A 16,721-nucleotide genomic window follows, 5' to 3' on the forward strand; every position below is an offset into this window, starting at 1 on the left:
GTGAGACTTCAGCGCGAGACGAAGCATGCCAAGACAACTAGCTTAGCGGAAGGCCGCCCCCTCCCCTACAGTCCTGGACGCGTATAGATAAGAAAGGCAATATTTCTCGACGGACTATGACGAGCAGGAAGGCGCGTGAACAAGTATACTGATCACGGGCGATAGCAGGGCGCCACGGATCGACGTTGTCAAGCCCATGCGGCATCCCGCACCCGTTGCGCCTTCACACTAAAAGCAGCCATCGGAAAATTTCGCCTCCGTGCCTATCCGCATCACATGCAGTTCGCACATGTCGTGCCGGCATGTGATGTCTTCGGCAATCGTACATATGGCCCGAACCTCACATGCAGGATGATTTGATCTTGCGTACTATGTATCTATTCCAAGAGTTTATATGCATATACCTGGCCATCTCTGCAGCTCATGCGCAGGGAATTGCGCCGTACTATCAGAGTACAATCAAGTTGCCTATCTTGACGCCCTGACTACGGAAGTAATACCTCCTTCTTATCCCTACTCCGTTCGCCCTTCTCAGTAGCCTGATCGTGTCCTCTCCCCCACCTACCATTATCATAGGAATGGGGTTTGGTCTCAATATGCCCGTTGGCGTATGCTGCACATCATCAATCAGCGGCTGCACAGGAGGTTGCGCCGGGTCAGCATGTCTATTCTCCTCATGTTCCGGGAAGCTGACGACGACGACCAGTTGAAGAGAGGCGGGACCAGGTGGGTAAGCGGGGATGTTGTGCAACTTGATCGAGAATGAGCAATCACCCCGTGGGATTACTATGATCTGATACTGTTTTGCTATTTCGAGGGGAAGGCGCTCAGTGCAGAGTGTGGTAGGGTGTACGTAGACATTCGACCAGACGAGGGGATTATTGGAGCTGTATGACGCGTCTGGGTCTTTGGTATCTGGCATCGGCGCTGCACCAGGTCCAATGGGGAGCGCAGCAGGAAAGAAATGGCGTTTCGCTTTTTGCCGATCGACATTCTGTGATTCAGAGGCCGACGATATTGACGTGGGCGATGGGACAGCGAGCAGAGCTTGGAGCGATGAGAGGAAGTTGGAGAGGTACGAGGGCTCGTTCTCAAGTGCCTCTGGGTCCACCTCCAAATCGACTACATCCGCAATGTCCAGGCCGGATAGGTTGCTCATATCACCTAGCGCATCGCTAAGGATGTCTGACAACGTGCTGGAAGATGCGGTCGCTGGCTGAGGCGGTACATCGACGACCAAGTCAAGGATATGTGAGTCTCGCGTTCTCGTAAAATATGGATCGAGTGGGTTGAAGTTGTCGATAGTTGAGCGAGACATGAACACCTTCTCGTCGCGACCCAGAGCTATGTTGGAGATTGCGTAGATCCGGAACTGCTCATCAAGGTCTAGTTTCTGCTCTATGGCGCGCGGCTTGTCTTGCTCGCGAACCATGCCAAGTCGGAGTCCACTAATGGAATTGACCAGGATACCTTCGTCTACCCTTTGAAGCGCACCGACCAGCGACGTACTGGGCATGCTGGGAAAGGAGAGATCGAAGGTAGTTCTAAAGGCCAACGGTGAGCTCGTCGCGTTGTACGGGATGAGTTCCGGGGGTAAAGTCCAGGGATAATAAGTGTAGTTTGAGGGCGAACGTATGTCTGATAAAGAAACGCTGGGGTGGTCGGCGCTGAACTCGACAAGTGGAGAGTCAAGTGTCTCAATGGTTGGCATGAGATGCAACTTGGCAAGGCTTGCAGCATGGTAAACATCAGTACGAGCCGCTGTTGCAGAGATGCTGAAAGGCAGATGAGCTGGCGGAAGAGGGCATGTCTCAGGCACTTCAAAGATTGGAGGAGACTCTAAGCGCGTTTTGGGGACAGGACGTAATCGTTTTGGCACAATCAGCGGATGGCCTTCGGTGGTGAAGACAAATGGCGCGTCCCAGGTGTTGAGCGGATGCGACGGATCGAAGAGTAGAAAGAGGTATTTGGCAGTTTCGCCAAGGAAGAAACTCTCCATTCGATCATTCAGCTCGCCGGTACGCACATCCTGCAGGCCAGCCCATCCACACTTGGTCCAGCAACGTCGTTTGATATCGCGCAGCGCCATCTCCCCTACATGGAGATACCAGGGGTCTTTGGTGGCTTGGTACAGGTACCAGGTCGATTCGATCCACTCTGGTCGTCCGCCCCACCAGCGAAGGCCATGCTCGATATTGCCAGTTGCGGTCGACCATCTTTCGGGCATGGCGGAGTAACGGGTCCAGAGAGCGGTGTAGAGCAGGTGCGTCTCGATAGCTTCGTCCAGCTTGCCAGCCATGGTCAGGAGTCCTTGGTAGAATGCGCTCAGGCTGTCTATCCACCAGGCCCTGATGGCGCCTGTGTACAGGTCGACTTGAGCATAGTGTGGATGCTGGTGCTGGGCCCCGCGATAGATTTGCCGTTTGATTCCCTCGTGAGCGTCGAGCCAAGTCGCTAGGAAGGCGTCGGGTGAATCAGTAGCCGCGTTTTCTTCATCAAAGGGTAATCCAGAAAGAAGAATATGCGACTTGAAAGCATATTCGAAGAAACTATCGATTCCCGCTCCGATGCCTGTGTAGGAGTTGACCCACTGCCCCGTCTCAGCATCGATACCGGCACCGATGAGGCCGATGCTACTTCTGCGATGCCACACGGCCCAGAAAGCATCCTTGGCCAGTCTCTCGTACTTGGGGTCGCCCGTCAGTCGGCTCAGAACGGAAAACTCAAGGACAAGACTTCCAGCACCAGCACTGCATGTCTCGGTAACTTCGGTTCCCTTGTCGTTTGGATCCCTTCCGCATTGGCCATGCTCGGCATCCATGTTGTTTGGTGACTTGGCGTAAAAAGGGACTCCGTGCCGCAGATTGACTCGGGGATACGGCAGACCAGTGGGTGTGTTGAAGGCTGGTAGCAATCGATCGGTGAGGTCTGTGGCAAGCCGCAGTAGCTGTCCGTCATAGACAAATCCATTGGGCCAGAATATGCCCTGACGTGCTCGTCTCGTCTCTGCTGTTGCATTGTAGCCCCTGATAGGCAAATCTCCGACTGCAAACTGATGTGAGCTGAGCAGTCCGCCGACTCCGCGGATGACCGTCTCAAAGACCTGCACTTTGCTGTCCAGATCAAAGCCTCTCGCCCTGGCTCCCTGGCCACTGGGTCCTGGAGTGCCGTCCCCATAGTATTCAACCAATAGTTTGACGCCGGCTTGGAAGTCGTCCAAGGCCTTGTTGGAGGCAGGCGCATGGGGTGGAGGGGTAGAAGCAAGTATCGCAAGCGTCGAGAGACTGTCTATCAGCGTCAACGAGTAGTTCCCAAGCACGTCGTTGACTTCTATGTGGGCGGGGTTCTGGGCATCGCGGGTGAGGGGTGCGCAGGTAAGCGGTCGTAGTTCGTCGTCGGGGAAGGCATGCTCCATGTAGTTGTCGTAGCCATGGTAGAAGATGTCGCGTGTCTCTTGTCTGTGCCAGAGTCAGCCATGCACGTGTGTGTGCGTGGAGTGCCGGCTCGTGCGGAGCGTTACCTTAGTTCAGATATGGCCTCATCGGTCATGCCATGACCTGGAGTCGTCCAGCAGGCCATGCACAGCAGCAAGAGGCATAGTAGCTGAAAGGGACCTCGGCCGCCGGGCATGGGCGCATGTCGCCGCAGAGGCCGTCCAGTCTGTCGCATGGGCAAAAGAGTCCCTGGGAGGCGACATGGAACTGAGGGCTATGGACTGTGCACGATGTCGAGGGTGCAGTCTGGTGTATGGTGCAGGCGGGGCGGCATATGCCGTCCGGTGTTGCGGCGGACGGGTGAAGCCACGATTGCCATAGGACATGGGCGAATTTCTGGCGAGGGCGGAGCGTCATCGCGCCAAGCCCTGCTCCATCAATTATTTCATCGCAACACTCGCGAGAGCCACGCCAGCCTCCATGTTGTCCGCCCATGTCTTGTAGGCGCGCTTTTTCTTCTTAATTTGTAGTTTACCCTGCCCTCCCTTCCCGCCTTCCATTACAATGCTGCCCCGAGCCGCCTTCCGCGCACTGCGCATCCGGCCCGCACTGGCAGCTCCGCGCATTACACCTATAGCTTCTGCCTCGCAATGGACGCGCACCTACGCCAAGGTCGGCAAGCCAAAAGACAACACATGGAAGCCCTCAGACCCCATCAGGTTCGACGAGGACAACAAGGCGCGGCCCAACCCGGTAAACCCTTCAGAGCAGCCCGAGTTTGACACAGCGGCGGCGCCAGAAGAGAACACGACGCCCACACACCCCTCAAGACCCGTAGAGAGCGCAACGCAGGCCTCGAAAAATGCCGGAAACGATTTCAAGATGGGAGAGCAGGAGGACATGTCCGGGCCCAAGTCGCCCAGCGAGAACACCGACCCCACCACCGAAAGCCCACAGTCGCAACAACCACAAAAGCCGCTGCCAGATCTGCGATACGGAATCCCCTCGACATTCGCCGAGGAGCATGCCGAAGCTGAGGCCAAGGCCAAGCGAGATCCAAACGACCCGAATCAACTCTACGACGACCCCACGCCAGGCGCTGCGGGTGGCCGAGAGGGCGGTAGTGGTGGCGGCGGCGAGCTCCCCAAATCCGCATACGAGACCAGTACCGACAGGCGGAGAAATCGTGTTGCCAACTGGTCCTACCTCGCCATGCTACTCTTCGGCACAACGGGTGCAGTCTACATGGGCAGGAACTGGGAGAATGAAGAAGAGGAGGCAGCTCACATCGATGCTCCAAATGGCTGGACATTGGGACGCATGTACGCTCGTGCAGCCGCCCGCATCAACGGACAGAAAGCATACTACACCGAGCCCACGTTCCAGAAGCTGCTGCCAGACAAGGACAAGATCCCTGGAGGCGCACCCGAACTTACTCTGGTCCTGAGTCTCGAGGACCTCCTGCTACACTCGGAATGGACTACCAAGCATGGCTACCGACTAGCCAAGCGGCCTGGTCTCGACTACTTCCTGCGATACCTCAGCTCGCAATACGAGCTCGTCATCTTTACCTCTGTCAAATCCATGGACGCCGACCCCATTATTCGCAAGCTTGACCCATTCCGTCTCGTCATGTGGCCACTCTTCCGTGAAGCGACTCGCTTCGAAAAGGGCGAGTACATCAAGGTATGCTCGCACCGCCTGATTCCCAGAATAACTTTTGCTAATCTCCCCAGGACCTCTCCTACCTCAACCGCGACCTCTCCAAAGTCATCATAATCGACACCGACCCCTCGCACGTTAAACTCCAACCCGAAAATGCCATCATCCTCCCCAAGTGGAAGGGAGAGCCCGGAGACAAGGGCCTCGTAGCCATGATTCCTTTCCTAGAGTACCTCGCCATGATGTCTCAAACTGGCACCCCCATCGACGTACGCACCGTTCTCAAGTCCATGGAAGGCAAGGATATCCCCACCGAGTACGCTCGTCGTGAAGCCAAACTCCGCGAACAGTTCCAGCGCGATCTCCAAGAACAGAAGAAGAAGACCAAGGGAAGCGCAGGCGGCATGTTCATGAAGAGCTTGGGCCTTGATGGACCGAAGCAAGGCATGGTTCTTGGTGACCAAAACATCAGCCAGGGAATGTCAGAGGGCAAGATGATGATCGACATGTACCGCGAGTTCAACAAGCAAAACTACATGCACCTAGACAAGCAGATTCGCGAGAACGGAGAGCAATGGCTCAAGGAGATGGCCGAGGAGGAGAAGAAGATGCAGGAAGCTCAACTCAACGACATGAAGGCAGGCGCATTCAGTTGGCTGGGTGGTTCAGCGCCTCAAACAGCCACTGTACCCTCAGCGGCGAGCGCCCCGGAGGCTGCGGCAAGTCATCAGGGAGGTTCACAGCCGACGCAGACACGGTAGAGATTTTTTCCCGCGTCTATGTCTAAGTATTTGAAAAAAGATACCACGAAAAGATACCGTTCCACTCTTGTGCAGGTTGCACGGGCGTACCTCGTCTGGATATGGGTGTCCTGGGTACTCACGATATGTACTATATATGTTGAAATACACTATTACGAACGCAAAGCAATATGTTGCGACTGCAATGACTTGATTTATTCCGAATGACCGCTAGAGTATTCTTGCACCAGCGAATAAAACACGAATGGGACAAGTCCTTGCAATGACTTGGACAACATTTCTTGGGCGCATGCCTCGGCTCACGGCGTTAATACCGGACGTAATGGTGGGGCGCCGCCCATCTGTCCTACGGCATGCATGTCCCAGCCGCCTGTACACACTTCTTCCGACCCAACCGTCAGCTCCGTAACTGTAAATCCACATCACCATGTTCCAGTTCACATCTCTCGTATCTAATCCGTTTGGATCCCAATCTACACCCCCAGAACCGCCCCCAGAACCACCCGTCGTACCCGAGGAAGCCGCGACCACGCCAAATCCGTTCCCTTTCCTCCGCTTGCCTTTGGAGCTCCGTGAACAAATCTACTCTATATACTTCAACCCTGCCGATCATCTTGTCAGGAGTACAGAACTAGAAGCCAAGGGTTTCTTCGGGGGCGTATATCAATGGGACTTTGATCTGCTCAGGGTGAACAAGCAGGTGTACGAGGAAGCAAAGAAAGTGTGGAGGAGAGAAAACATATTTGTCAAGGTTGCTACACCATGGCCTTCGGCGGGTATGTACAGGGTTTACTTGATGGCGACAGAGGGGGTTCCAGAGTTACTTGAATACACCGCGACGACACTCGGTGGAATTCGCGGACGCCGTGAGCCTCTCCTTTCTCTTTAGGATGCAACGCTGATATTCAACTTGGAGTCTTAGTGAACCACATCTCATCAGAGGGTCTCGTGCCCATCGTGTGCACCGACGCCCGTGCCGACGCCTTCAAATCCTACCACGCCGTTGTACAGATAACCGCACCGTTCCATGGAATTGTGCCAGAACACATGGTTGTCATGCTCGTGGACGATCTGCACTTGTTTACCAGAACGTGGTATTATAGTGCACTATCGTATCCTATGCTCAATGAGCGGCTTTCGACTAACTTTGTCCTGAGAAACCCGTATGCAGAGTACAACGACGGAGGAGAGGAAGGTACAGCAGGAGAGCAGGAGCAGCAAGAAGGTCTAGGGATTCCGATTGCTCTGCAGCGGAAACTCTTACTGCCTTTTGAGCACGTCAAAGGTCTTCATGGTACAAGCATACACGGCTACTCGGCCGCCGTTCGTGAAGAGCTTGCTCGCCTCCAAGCCAAACCCATACCAACGTTGCGCGAATCAGTCGAAAGTTCCACAGACTTCATGCTAGCCGGAGACGCCGCGCTCGCATCCTTACCAGATGCCAACGACAATAACAACGACGACTCTGACGCCGAAGCTGCCAACCAAGACGCCGCTCTACAAGCCCTTGAGCTCTACAGAAAGGCATTCCACGCAATCCACATCCTGGTCCACGGACGCACACGCCGCATCCTCGCAGACGACTTCTTTCACGATAACATAACATCCGGCCGTTACGCCGGTCAAACCGGCATAACCGTACGCGTCGTGCTACGCCTCAAGCTCGTCTCGCGAACAATTGCAGCATACAACAAACTCGGCCAATGGGGCGAGGCTGCGTTTTGGGGTTTTCGCACGGTACGTATGCTGCAGGAAACGCTACACACCGACTTTGAGCATTTTTTGACCGACTTCATCGATGGCTCTGATGCTGGTTTCATCTATGTAAGGGCTGGAATTGCATTCTGGAACATGGAAAAGGACAAAGAGGCTTGGTTGGGAGAGCTGATCAGTTATGCTGATGAGCCTGTGGCTGAGAGCGGACATCTTTGGGCAACGGCTCGGAAATATATTAAGCCTGCTGCGAGGGCAGATGTGAGGAAGGAGTTGCAGGGTTATGGTGTACCGCAGGCTATAATCAGCTTGTTTGGTGATGTAGCGACCGGGGAAGATGCTGTTGAGAGTATGGTGGCTGATGATGGAAGTAGCACTAGCGCAGAGTGAAGGTATCTGCAGGTAAGAAGGTGGGCTTGTTTTACTCTGGTGAGCTTCTCTAGTGGAGATATTCCTATGTACCTAGCGCAAAGCACATACAATCATCAAGAATATCAAGACTTCTCACAGACCATACAAAAACGACATCTTCGCATCCGCATATCTGGTCGAATCCAATCTCTCAGCCTCGATCTCATCTGCACTCTTTCCCTCCGCCCAAATCATTTTCCTCTTATTAACGGCTTTCAAGATGAATCTGTACGCCGTGTAACCCATCAGCGCCGCGGCCACAAAGCCCAGCGTGGCGTAAAAAGGTGTCAGATATCTAGGCGCATATCGTTTCTTGTAGAGTTGCGAGCCGATCACGCCGGCGAGGTTGCCAAATCCATTCACGCCGAGAACGAGGGATCGTTTTCCAGGCTCGGGATTGTTGCCACTGAGCCAGGCTACAGTCAGGGGAGCTGAGATGTAGCTTCCGAAGAGGAGGACACAAAGGCCTGCGTACTGTACGTGGTGGGACGGCGCGGTAACGGTGATGATCAGACCAATGAGGGCAAAGAAAGTGCCGATGATGATGTGATAGCCTCGTTCTTTCCGGCGATCCGAACTAAGGGCAAAGAGGTATAGGCCTACGGCGCCGCATACGAATGGCGGTACAGACATCTAAATATGGTGGTATGAGCTTCATCCGCGAAATGGAGTATACGAGCATAGCAACATACCAAGTTTGCGTCTATCGACGAGTATCCCAGGCCCTGCACAACCATAGGCATAAAGACGGAGAACGCCTGGCCGGGTACACTAGCGCAGATATTGAAGAAGAGTAGAAACCAAAGTTTCCAGTCCTTGACTGTTTCAATAGCATCCCTCTTCGTAAGTCGATCTCGTTCTACGCCATCATCGCCGTAACTGTGCGCAACCCATTTGGAATTGTCCCTGACAATACGCTGCACAGCGAACACCTGTTCTTCGGCATTAAGGAACCACGCTGATCCTGGTCCTTGCGGTAGCCAGAACCAAGCAATGATTGCGACAAACACCGTCAAGGCCCCTTCTATGATGAACAAATACTGCCAATTGCGCAATGTGGTACCGTTGAGGTGGAAAATGCCGAATGCTAGTGTTGATATTAGAAAGGTACTAGAGCATACGGCAACTTGCAGGGCATACCAATAGAGCCCGAGAAGGCGCCAGCAACGGCGTATTGCCCGTAAAAGAGACCGATTCGCACCGCCATGTCGTATCGGCCATAGAAGGTAGAAAGATATGTGATGGCTGTAGGGTAGAAGCCCGCCTCGAAAGCGCCAATCATGAGTCTGACAGCAAGAAGACCGCTCTTACCACGGACAAAGGCGTGCGCCAATGTGAAAACACCCCAGCCGATCTGTCTAGGATTAAAAAATTGCATGCCGCATATATTCACGTTGAACTTACCATTATGATAGTAATCCAGTGTTTTGCCCCCATCCATCTTCCCACAGCGGCCGAAGGAGGCTGAAGCAACACGAATGTAACGAAGAAAAGCGATACTGCTAAGTTGAGATCGTCCGGGGTTGCCCCGATGTCTTTGGTGAACCCTGCATACATTAGGACAGATCCTTTGTGATCAGCATTCCGAAGATCCAACATACCTTGCGTCTCCGCATTTCCAACGTTCGATCGGTCTAAGCCGTTGAACAAATACAACAGGGAAAGAAATGGTAGCAACGCAATGTCCATCTTCCTGTTCACGCGTTTTGACATGGAGCGCTCCTCGGAACTGGGTGCTTCCCCGTTCGTCGGCATTGCAACCGTTCCACCCATAATGGTGGTTGAACCCATAGCTGTCGGGCTGCTACTGCGGGAACGAGGAAGTAGAAGATCATCTTCTTGAATAAAATCCATGGTCAAGGCAAGTTCCGGGTAGTCAAGTTGGCCAAGCCCAGGCACATTCACCATTTTCCGTTTTCACATGTACGTAATTGCTTTGGTGAAGCTCAAGAACGGATCCGTAGCTTGCCTACAATGACCGGTGTCGACATGTAACCGCCTCTGACCCCATGGAATTTGTCCGATCAAAGTTGTATACAGCTTGGCTTGCAGGATTCCATGGATCGGAGCATGCCAGGCTAGGCTCGACCAATCGGACGCGTCCGCTCAGGGGGCTACCCCTGTCCGAATGTGGGCTTTGGCATCGACAACTCCGAGGTGAGCCAAACGCGGTTCTGCAATAGTTGCTTATCTCGACGAAAATGGCAAAAGGGCAACTTGGAAGACGCTGGACATGACATTGTTGCCTCGTCCTCCGCGGAGAGGCTGGCGAACATGGAATCTCTAGAAATGTCTTCTATGCGCCGTCGGCATTTCGAGCAGCAGTACTTTATGCACTACGAGCCGGTTCCAAGTTATTGTTCCGTGTATTGATCATGGCGTAAGCAAGACCCTGGTAGCCCGACGGGGTGGTAAGAGCGATTCCTTTCAACCGTTGGTAATGGATAGTCACTGCATCGTCGTGATTGGTTGGCGGATCCGCGGACATTGGAGCGCCGCGGGGAAACCAAGGTTTCTCGAGTCGAGACTCGACACGGTTCGCCTGAAGCGCAATTCTGGGGCACAATTCAGATGAGTAAGTTGTTATGTAGCTTCAGCCCGTCACTTTGCATCCAGGTTTGCAGCTCCTGGTAAACGGTGCCTCCTGTCGTGTTCGATGCACCTCCTTGGATTTCTGGCCCTCGCACGGCACTGTACTGCAGTCCAGGAGTACTAATGACTAGACCAGGGTCATTCCCTTGCTCGAAGTGTCCATGACCATGAGATAAGTAGCGATCAACCAAAGCTTTAAGATCTTGCAAGACTTTGTAGCAGTCTCTGGGGTAATTAGTACCAGTTCTTGACTCCTCCTCAAATGTGCGCATGGCAAAGTCTATATCGGAGGCATATACTGCAGTGTTGAGCAGAGTCGGCGAGGTTTCAGTGCTCGAAGAGTGAAGAATCCGATCTAGCATCAAGACAACAGCCGCATTGAAGACAAAGTGCAAACCGGCCTGCAGTAGCTTCCTCGTGGATCGCAATCGTTGAGCAGACAACAAATTACGTTGAGCAGCCTCTGAGCAAGCTTGAATATACTTGCTATGCGCGTGTCGCTGTACAGACCATTGGCCATTCATGTAGCGTTCAGCCACGGCTTGCTTGACAGCGGCGAGTAGAATTGGTCGAGTTGCAAGGACAATAAGCTGGTTCGAAGCTAGATGCAAAGAGAGAACCGGAGGGTCAGCATCCGTGCGATCAGTCAGTACTGGTGGCAACTGCAGCTTCCAGTCTTCGAGCAATTTCAGAGCCTTGTCCACGTTCAGGGTCGAATATCCAGGTTGGTAGTGTCTCGGGGCTATTTTGAATGTTTCACAAACAATGTAGCCAGAGATGCGAGATAGCTCAACGTGTGCTCGGAGGCCTGCACACGGTGGCATTGAGCTGAGGAGATTAGCGATGCTTTCCGCTTGGCCAGTTTGCAAACACTTACGGTACATCGCTTGGTAAAGGTAGCCTGATTGCTTCGTCAAGTAGAGTTGGTGGGCGTCCCATCAGCACGGAAAGCCATCTATCCAGTATGTATAGGGTCCAAAAAGTGCGTTTGCTCGCTTCGTCATTACATGACCTGAATGCACCATGTATGATGGCGATGTGAATTGCTAGGCTGACCTTGACGTTTGGAAACAAGGTTAGTATGTGCCTCGAGTGCCGTGCGTATGTGAACTTTACTTACATATACATAAGCTGAATCTCTACGGTTGAGTTCGATCAAATAGAATCCCATAAGAGTCAAGACCGGGACATCGTCCAGCGTGAATCGTACTGTATCCAGAGGGTTTCCAAGAAGCTTTCGCGCGCGCTTGAAGAAAGCCCCTCCAGCGTGCTGGGCTGACCGATGGAAAGCCGCATGACCAACAGAAGTAGCCAGGGCGAAGCAGACATGATAAAAGGCCAAGCGTCGGTGGGTATCTTCAGTCGTCATTGCACTCATTGAAGGGGCAGCAGATGTAGGAAGCTTGCTGAGGTCGCCCCACCCTGTACGATGTCAGCGAAACACCAGCAATGGCCGGCACATAGCTTACAGTATATTCCACCAGAGAGAAACTCGCCGTTGCCATCTTGAATGTAAGCGCGCAATTGGGCCAACATCAGTGCCATGTCTTCCTGATCGGGTAGCCATAGAGGATCTACGCTTGGATTGGGAATTGGTCTCGAGTCGTAGGTCTGATACGTTCCAATTGAAGCCACGAACGAGGACCCATCCGCAGATTCAGGCTGGAAAGTTAAAGGAACTAGGGTAAGCATGAACTGTTTCAAGTAGTCCAAGAATGTCGCTCCAGAGGTTTCGCCGAAAAATCTGGGGGTACCACAAGGATCGACAAGCAGGCGGCCATCGCTCGCGTCGGCCTGATCCAGTTCCATTGACACGGATAGAAAAGTCGGTGCAGTTGAACGCCCTGGCTCGCCATGATCGAGCTGTCCGATAATTTCAGCGGCTTCTTTAGGTGCGGCAATCTTGAACCCCGCCTCGAGTGCTGCACATCGGTTTCGCAAACGTTCGAGCTCGTCTCTCAGTGAGTGCTTATCCAAGTCGGGTGCTGCATACTCGCATGGCCGCGAGGATTTGGTGCATCGTTGGCACGGCTGTTCTCCAGAACACCGAACTCGACGAACGTTGCACGCGTTGCATCTGCGCTCCGTAGGTCAGCGATGGGTCTCAAAAGGCTCGGGCTTAGACTGCCCAGGATCCGAGTAATGCACGCGTTCTCAGTGGTGCAGGCGAGCCAATTCTGACGTATGCAAACAACAAATGCTTGAGCGACGTCTGTTGGCATCTTGGTACCGTGGCAGTAAGAAATCGCGACCAATACCAGTAGGAAAAGTGGAGGCTGGGACTATACTCACGCTCTTACGACGCGCTTTCGTAATGACGGGTCGACCTTGTGTCTTCTTGGATTAACAGGCAGGCGCTGTGGCTGGGGGGAGGAACTTTGGGAGGATGGTGTTAAGGTGGACTGCATTTCGGGCCGAGCGGTTCAAAGCTGTCGTAGTACGCCTGGTACTGCCATGGAATGTGTGGAGGGAGATATGGGTGAGGAACAGTAGCACCGAAGAAGGGAAGACGCGAGAGGTACCGGAAGCGTGTAGCGCCTCTTGGACCCTACGAGTCTAGTTAGACAGCACGTCACCACCGCTGTTGTGTTGGGATGTCTAGGCATAAGTTTACAGTTGTCATTTTCATCACGGCGAGGAGATTAGATTTGCGAATGCGATGAAGGGAACCTTTGCCACATGTTCATTCTAAATCACGATTCAATCCTGGGACTCGGGTGTGCTTCCATGGCGAACGGCCGAAGGAGTTGCATACCTAATTGGCGGCTAGCCTGCGGGGCTCTGCTGCAGACATCATGCCACCCAACCACCACAACACATGCCTACAAGGAGGATTCAAGCGGAGTATCAAATCCGCAGGTTTATTCTTTTACATAAGCGTTGATACTCATCATGGGCCTATTCGTAGCAATGGTATTTATGCCAGAATTACCGACATGTACAAAGCGCGCGCCAATGAAGGAAAAGAAAAAAGAATCTCGATATTAGGAGGTTGTTACCAGGAACGGGTATAAAATCCAGATTGGACGCGGCTGGAACATTGATTCATAGGACGCCACACGGTACGGATCGAAAGGAACCCGTGGGCTAATGCGCGTCAAGAAAAGAAACGAAAACACGGATTGCCGGCGAAAGCAACCTTGGCTTCGCTTCGTATCGAAAGCTGCAAGGGCTCATGTCTCCAAATCCACGGCTAATTGCCACCTACACGCTGTTCGTATCATGTATTTTGCCTCCTCTTCACTCATCCAGTTCATTTCTTCCCCCCCATTCCACTTGATTCCCACTATCTTTCCAGCGCCCTCGCCCTTTGTATCCATGACGACAAACAGCTCTGCGACCTTCAGTCCAGTCCAACTTCGGTGGAAGTGAACCTTTAGTTTTCCTGTCTGATCAGGACCCTCGCTGTATATGTACCACTTGTCGTCCATGTCCTTTGGCGCATACCCAAGATATAATGAGTATATTTGCGAGGGTGGGAGGAAGACATTCCACGAGGTTATGAGAGGCTTGCCAGGAAACGGCATGGTTGGTAAAGCACTTGGAAGCACGCGTCGGCGCGGCTCTGGAGATGTCGGGGGTGTGAATTGGCTGCGGGGGTGTCGATTGGATGGTAGCTCGATGCGTTGGATGTGTGCAACCATCTTGGGTTGTTGCGGTTTCGAGGCATCGACGGCTATGACAGTGCGCTTGTTTGCGGGCGACGGCGGCGGTGTAAGAAGGCTTGCTGGTGAATGTGAAGGACGGCGCTGTAACCTTCTCGGCGATTGTGGGTTGGGCGACTGGAGATTTGGTGATCGTAGACTGGGCGAATATGGACGCAGGCCTTGGTTCATCAGAAAAGGCGACGGAGGAGTGTCGTCTCGGTCTCGTCTGGAGAAGCGGCGGAATAGTGACTTCTTGCGGGAGAGCGGCTGTGGTGATTCGAGAGCCATTGTCTTGAGTAGTACCCCACTTGCGATTCTTCTTGTTGTGTCTTGACTGTAAAACGGCAATCCTCCAAGGTGAAATCAACAGCGAAACGAGAGTATGAAACAAAGTGATAGGCTTGTCCGCCGCACAACGACAAGTGGAGAAAGACAGGTGCACCGTGCAAGACAAATACGGTGGTCGTACTCAGCCGCACCCCTCGCGAGGGCTGAGTCTGGCTTTATTTAGTATGCACATTCCAAGCTGCATGCGGACAAGCGAGTACACATCAGCGCACCTGGGTCCACTCCACAGACACGGAACATGAGGACTCCTGCATGGGGTGGGCTGGCAGGCCTGAGCAAAGGTTGATGGCGCGTGATCGGCCTGAGGATGATTGGAAAGAAGTTCTGGTCGTGGGCCGGCGCTGGCAAGCGTCATGACCCAAACTTTGACGCGGGAAGCGCACGGCCTCTGCTGACAAGTGCCTGATTTAGCGCATCATCCACCCTCTTCCTGGTCGAGGCGTCCATGGAGCTTCATCATCGACTTTTTTTTGGATTCTCTGGCGAGACATTTCCTCAGCGCTTTCCTCGATTGTGCACTCTCTCGTACCCTGGGTCGTGAGCGTGATGGCTGTGTGCCCTCGGATTCCTCGCATACGCGTACCTCCCCCCACCTGGGTCGCCTCGCCAGCCTGCAAGCACGGCGATCGCACCGGCTCCTCAAAGCCGAGCATGCCTACGAACCTAGGTTTCAAACATATCACGATTGCACAATCGAGCCAGTAGAGACGACTAGTGCATGCCGCAGATAGCCCAGTCAACTGCCTTTGGTGCCGCAGCCTTGGGATTTACCCACCAACAAGGTCTGGTAGGCCCAATCACAGTTTCTTTGTCGCAGCTCACAATCTGTGCTAAGCAAAGCTAATAACAAGTGGTTGGAACGCCAACGTAGCTCTCCGACGTGATCGATGTAACGAGTGGGGCGATCGTGATATGTACGAGACGAATTGGATTCCCACGGTAAAGTGAACAGCACAAACGTTGCACAGAGTGCTCGCATCCTACCAAAAGCCAAGAGCATACCATCGGAGAATTGATGGCGCGACCGGCTAGTTACCACGACGCTCTCTTGGGTCGATGGGCGGAATCGATCATTGACTCATGGATTGAGCTCATGAAGACCACCAGAGCCACCAGCCAATTGGTGAACTCACTTCACTATCCTCTCTACGATAAACTACAGCCAGGGAATTGCAAGCAATACTCTCCAAGGGCGTGATAATCTCCAATGGTCGTATCCAGCATGTACATGTACAAGAGACGCCAACATTGGAGCAATGCGGGGTGACAGCTTAGTGTGAATGCGGTGGTGCGTCTATAGTGTAAACGAGACAGGTACGGCAGCCAGCCACAGCTGTTACTAGCCGAAGCTACTGGACAACTTGTCGTAGTCTGGATTGTTTCGCTGTTCAACTACAGGCCATCTAGAACATCGTGTAGTCCGTCTGTCAAGCCCCTGCGAAAATCCAGCCGCAAGAGATCAGCGTCGTACATTGCAGATAGAGTTGTGCAGAACAACTGCAAACGCAGGTCAGAATTAGTCGCCTTTGCAAGCATCAAAACCAGGGCTAGAACGAGCAACAGAATTCCCTTGCCGAATCAAACAATCACTTCTTTCCGTTCCGCTGGCTATCGCTTGTTCTATCGCCCAACCTCACTCCAACTTCAGCACGTTCACATCCGCGCTCGGAAAACTTACGCTACCCGGCATGCACAGCGTACTAGAGTTGGAATACACACTATATTTCGGCCACATTTTGTTCTCACACGACCAGCTCCCACAGTCCAGATCAAGGAGACTCCAAGCGGACAGAGAGTAGATGCCTTCGCTGCGGTCGTTGTCAGTGACTGTGGCTTGAAAATCGTAACCATCATCTTGGGAGAGAAGACTGGATTACATCAGAAGGTAGTAGAAAGTACTTACTTTTCACACGACCAACTCATTTGCACTGTCAAATTATACACCTTCGGCTCTGTCGTATCGAAATTGAAAGTGGCGCTGTTTGTCCAGCACCACTCATCGTCCCTCACTTCATCTCCCCCAGCAGGCGCGAAGTCGCATTCGTAGCTGGTAGAAGGGTTGAAGATAGCGAAGGGATTTGAGTTCTTGGCACTGCATGCGATGACAACCTCCACTGCGCTGTTGATCAATGTGAAGTCGAGGAGACCTTGTC

At 53.1% G+C, this 16,721-nt stretch overlaps 5 protein-coding genes across 5 annotated transcripts; 2 read left to right on the plus strand and 3 right to left on the minus strand.

Moving 5' to 3' along the window:
- Positions 1-448: 448 nt before the first annotated feature.
- On the minus strand, positions 449-3,630 carry ACET3X_002468 (uncharacterized protein; the record flags this gene model as incomplete). The annotated part of the gene is made up of 3 exons (XM_069449214.1): positions 449-481; positions 566-3,458; positions 3,521-3,630. 3 exons carry the CDS (start codon positions 3,628-3,630, stop codon positions 449-451), a joined length of 3,036 nt encoding a protein of 1,011 aa, XP_069309015.1.
- A 368-nt stretch (positions 3,631-3,998) lies between these two features.
- On the plus strand, positions 3,999-5,857 carry ACET3X_002469 (uncharacterized protein; the record flags this gene model as incomplete). The annotated part of the gene is made up of 2 exons (XM_069449215.1): positions 3,999-5,120; positions 5,171-5,857. The coding sequence occupies 2 exons, from the start codon at positions 3,999-4,001 to the stop codon at positions 5,855-5,857; spliced, it is 1,809 nt and encodes a 602-aa protein (XP_069309016.1).
- Positions 5,858-6,284: 427 nt separating this feature from the next.
- Positions 6,285-7,960, plus strand: ACET3X_002470 (uncharacterized protein; the record flags this gene model as incomplete). Its single annotated transcript, XM_069449216.1, has 2 exons — positions 6,285-6,723; positions 6,780-7,960. 2 exons carry the CDS (start codon positions 6,285-6,287, stop codon positions 7,958-7,960), a joined length of 1,620 nt encoding a protein of 539 aa, XP_069309017.1.
- A 114-nt stretch (positions 7,961-8,074) lies between these two features.
- Positions 8,075-9,772, minus strand: ACET3X_002471 (uncharacterized protein; the record flags this gene model as incomplete). The annotated part of the gene is made up of 5 exons (XM_069449217.1): positions 8,075-8,614; positions 8,674-9,068; positions 9,122-9,335; positions 9,386-9,528; positions 9,583-9,772. 5 exons carry the CDS (start codon positions 9,770-9,772, stop codon positions 8,075-8,077), a joined length of 1,482 nt encoding a protein of 493 aa, XP_069309018.1.
- Positions 9,773-10,548: 776 nt separating this feature from the next.
- On the minus strand, positions 10,549-12,981 carry ACET3X_002472 (uncharacterized protein; the record flags this gene model as incomplete). The annotated part of the gene is made up of 5 exons (XM_069449218.1): positions 10,549-11,401; positions 11,451-11,629; positions 11,694-11,995; positions 12,043-12,650; positions 12,866-12,981. 5 exons carry the CDS (start codon positions 12,979-12,981, stop codon positions 10,549-10,551), a joined length of 2,058 nt encoding a protein of 685 aa, XP_069309019.1.
- Between the last annotated feature and the right edge of the window lie 3,740 nt (positions 12,982-16,721).

Source organism: Alternaria dauci, chromosome 2 (genome assembly GCF_042100115.1).
Source record: "Alternaria dauci strain A2016 chromosome 2, whole genome shotgun sequence".
NCBI lineage: Eukaryota > Fungi > Ascomycota > Dothideomycetes > Pleosporales > Pleosporaceae > Alternaria > Alternaria dauci.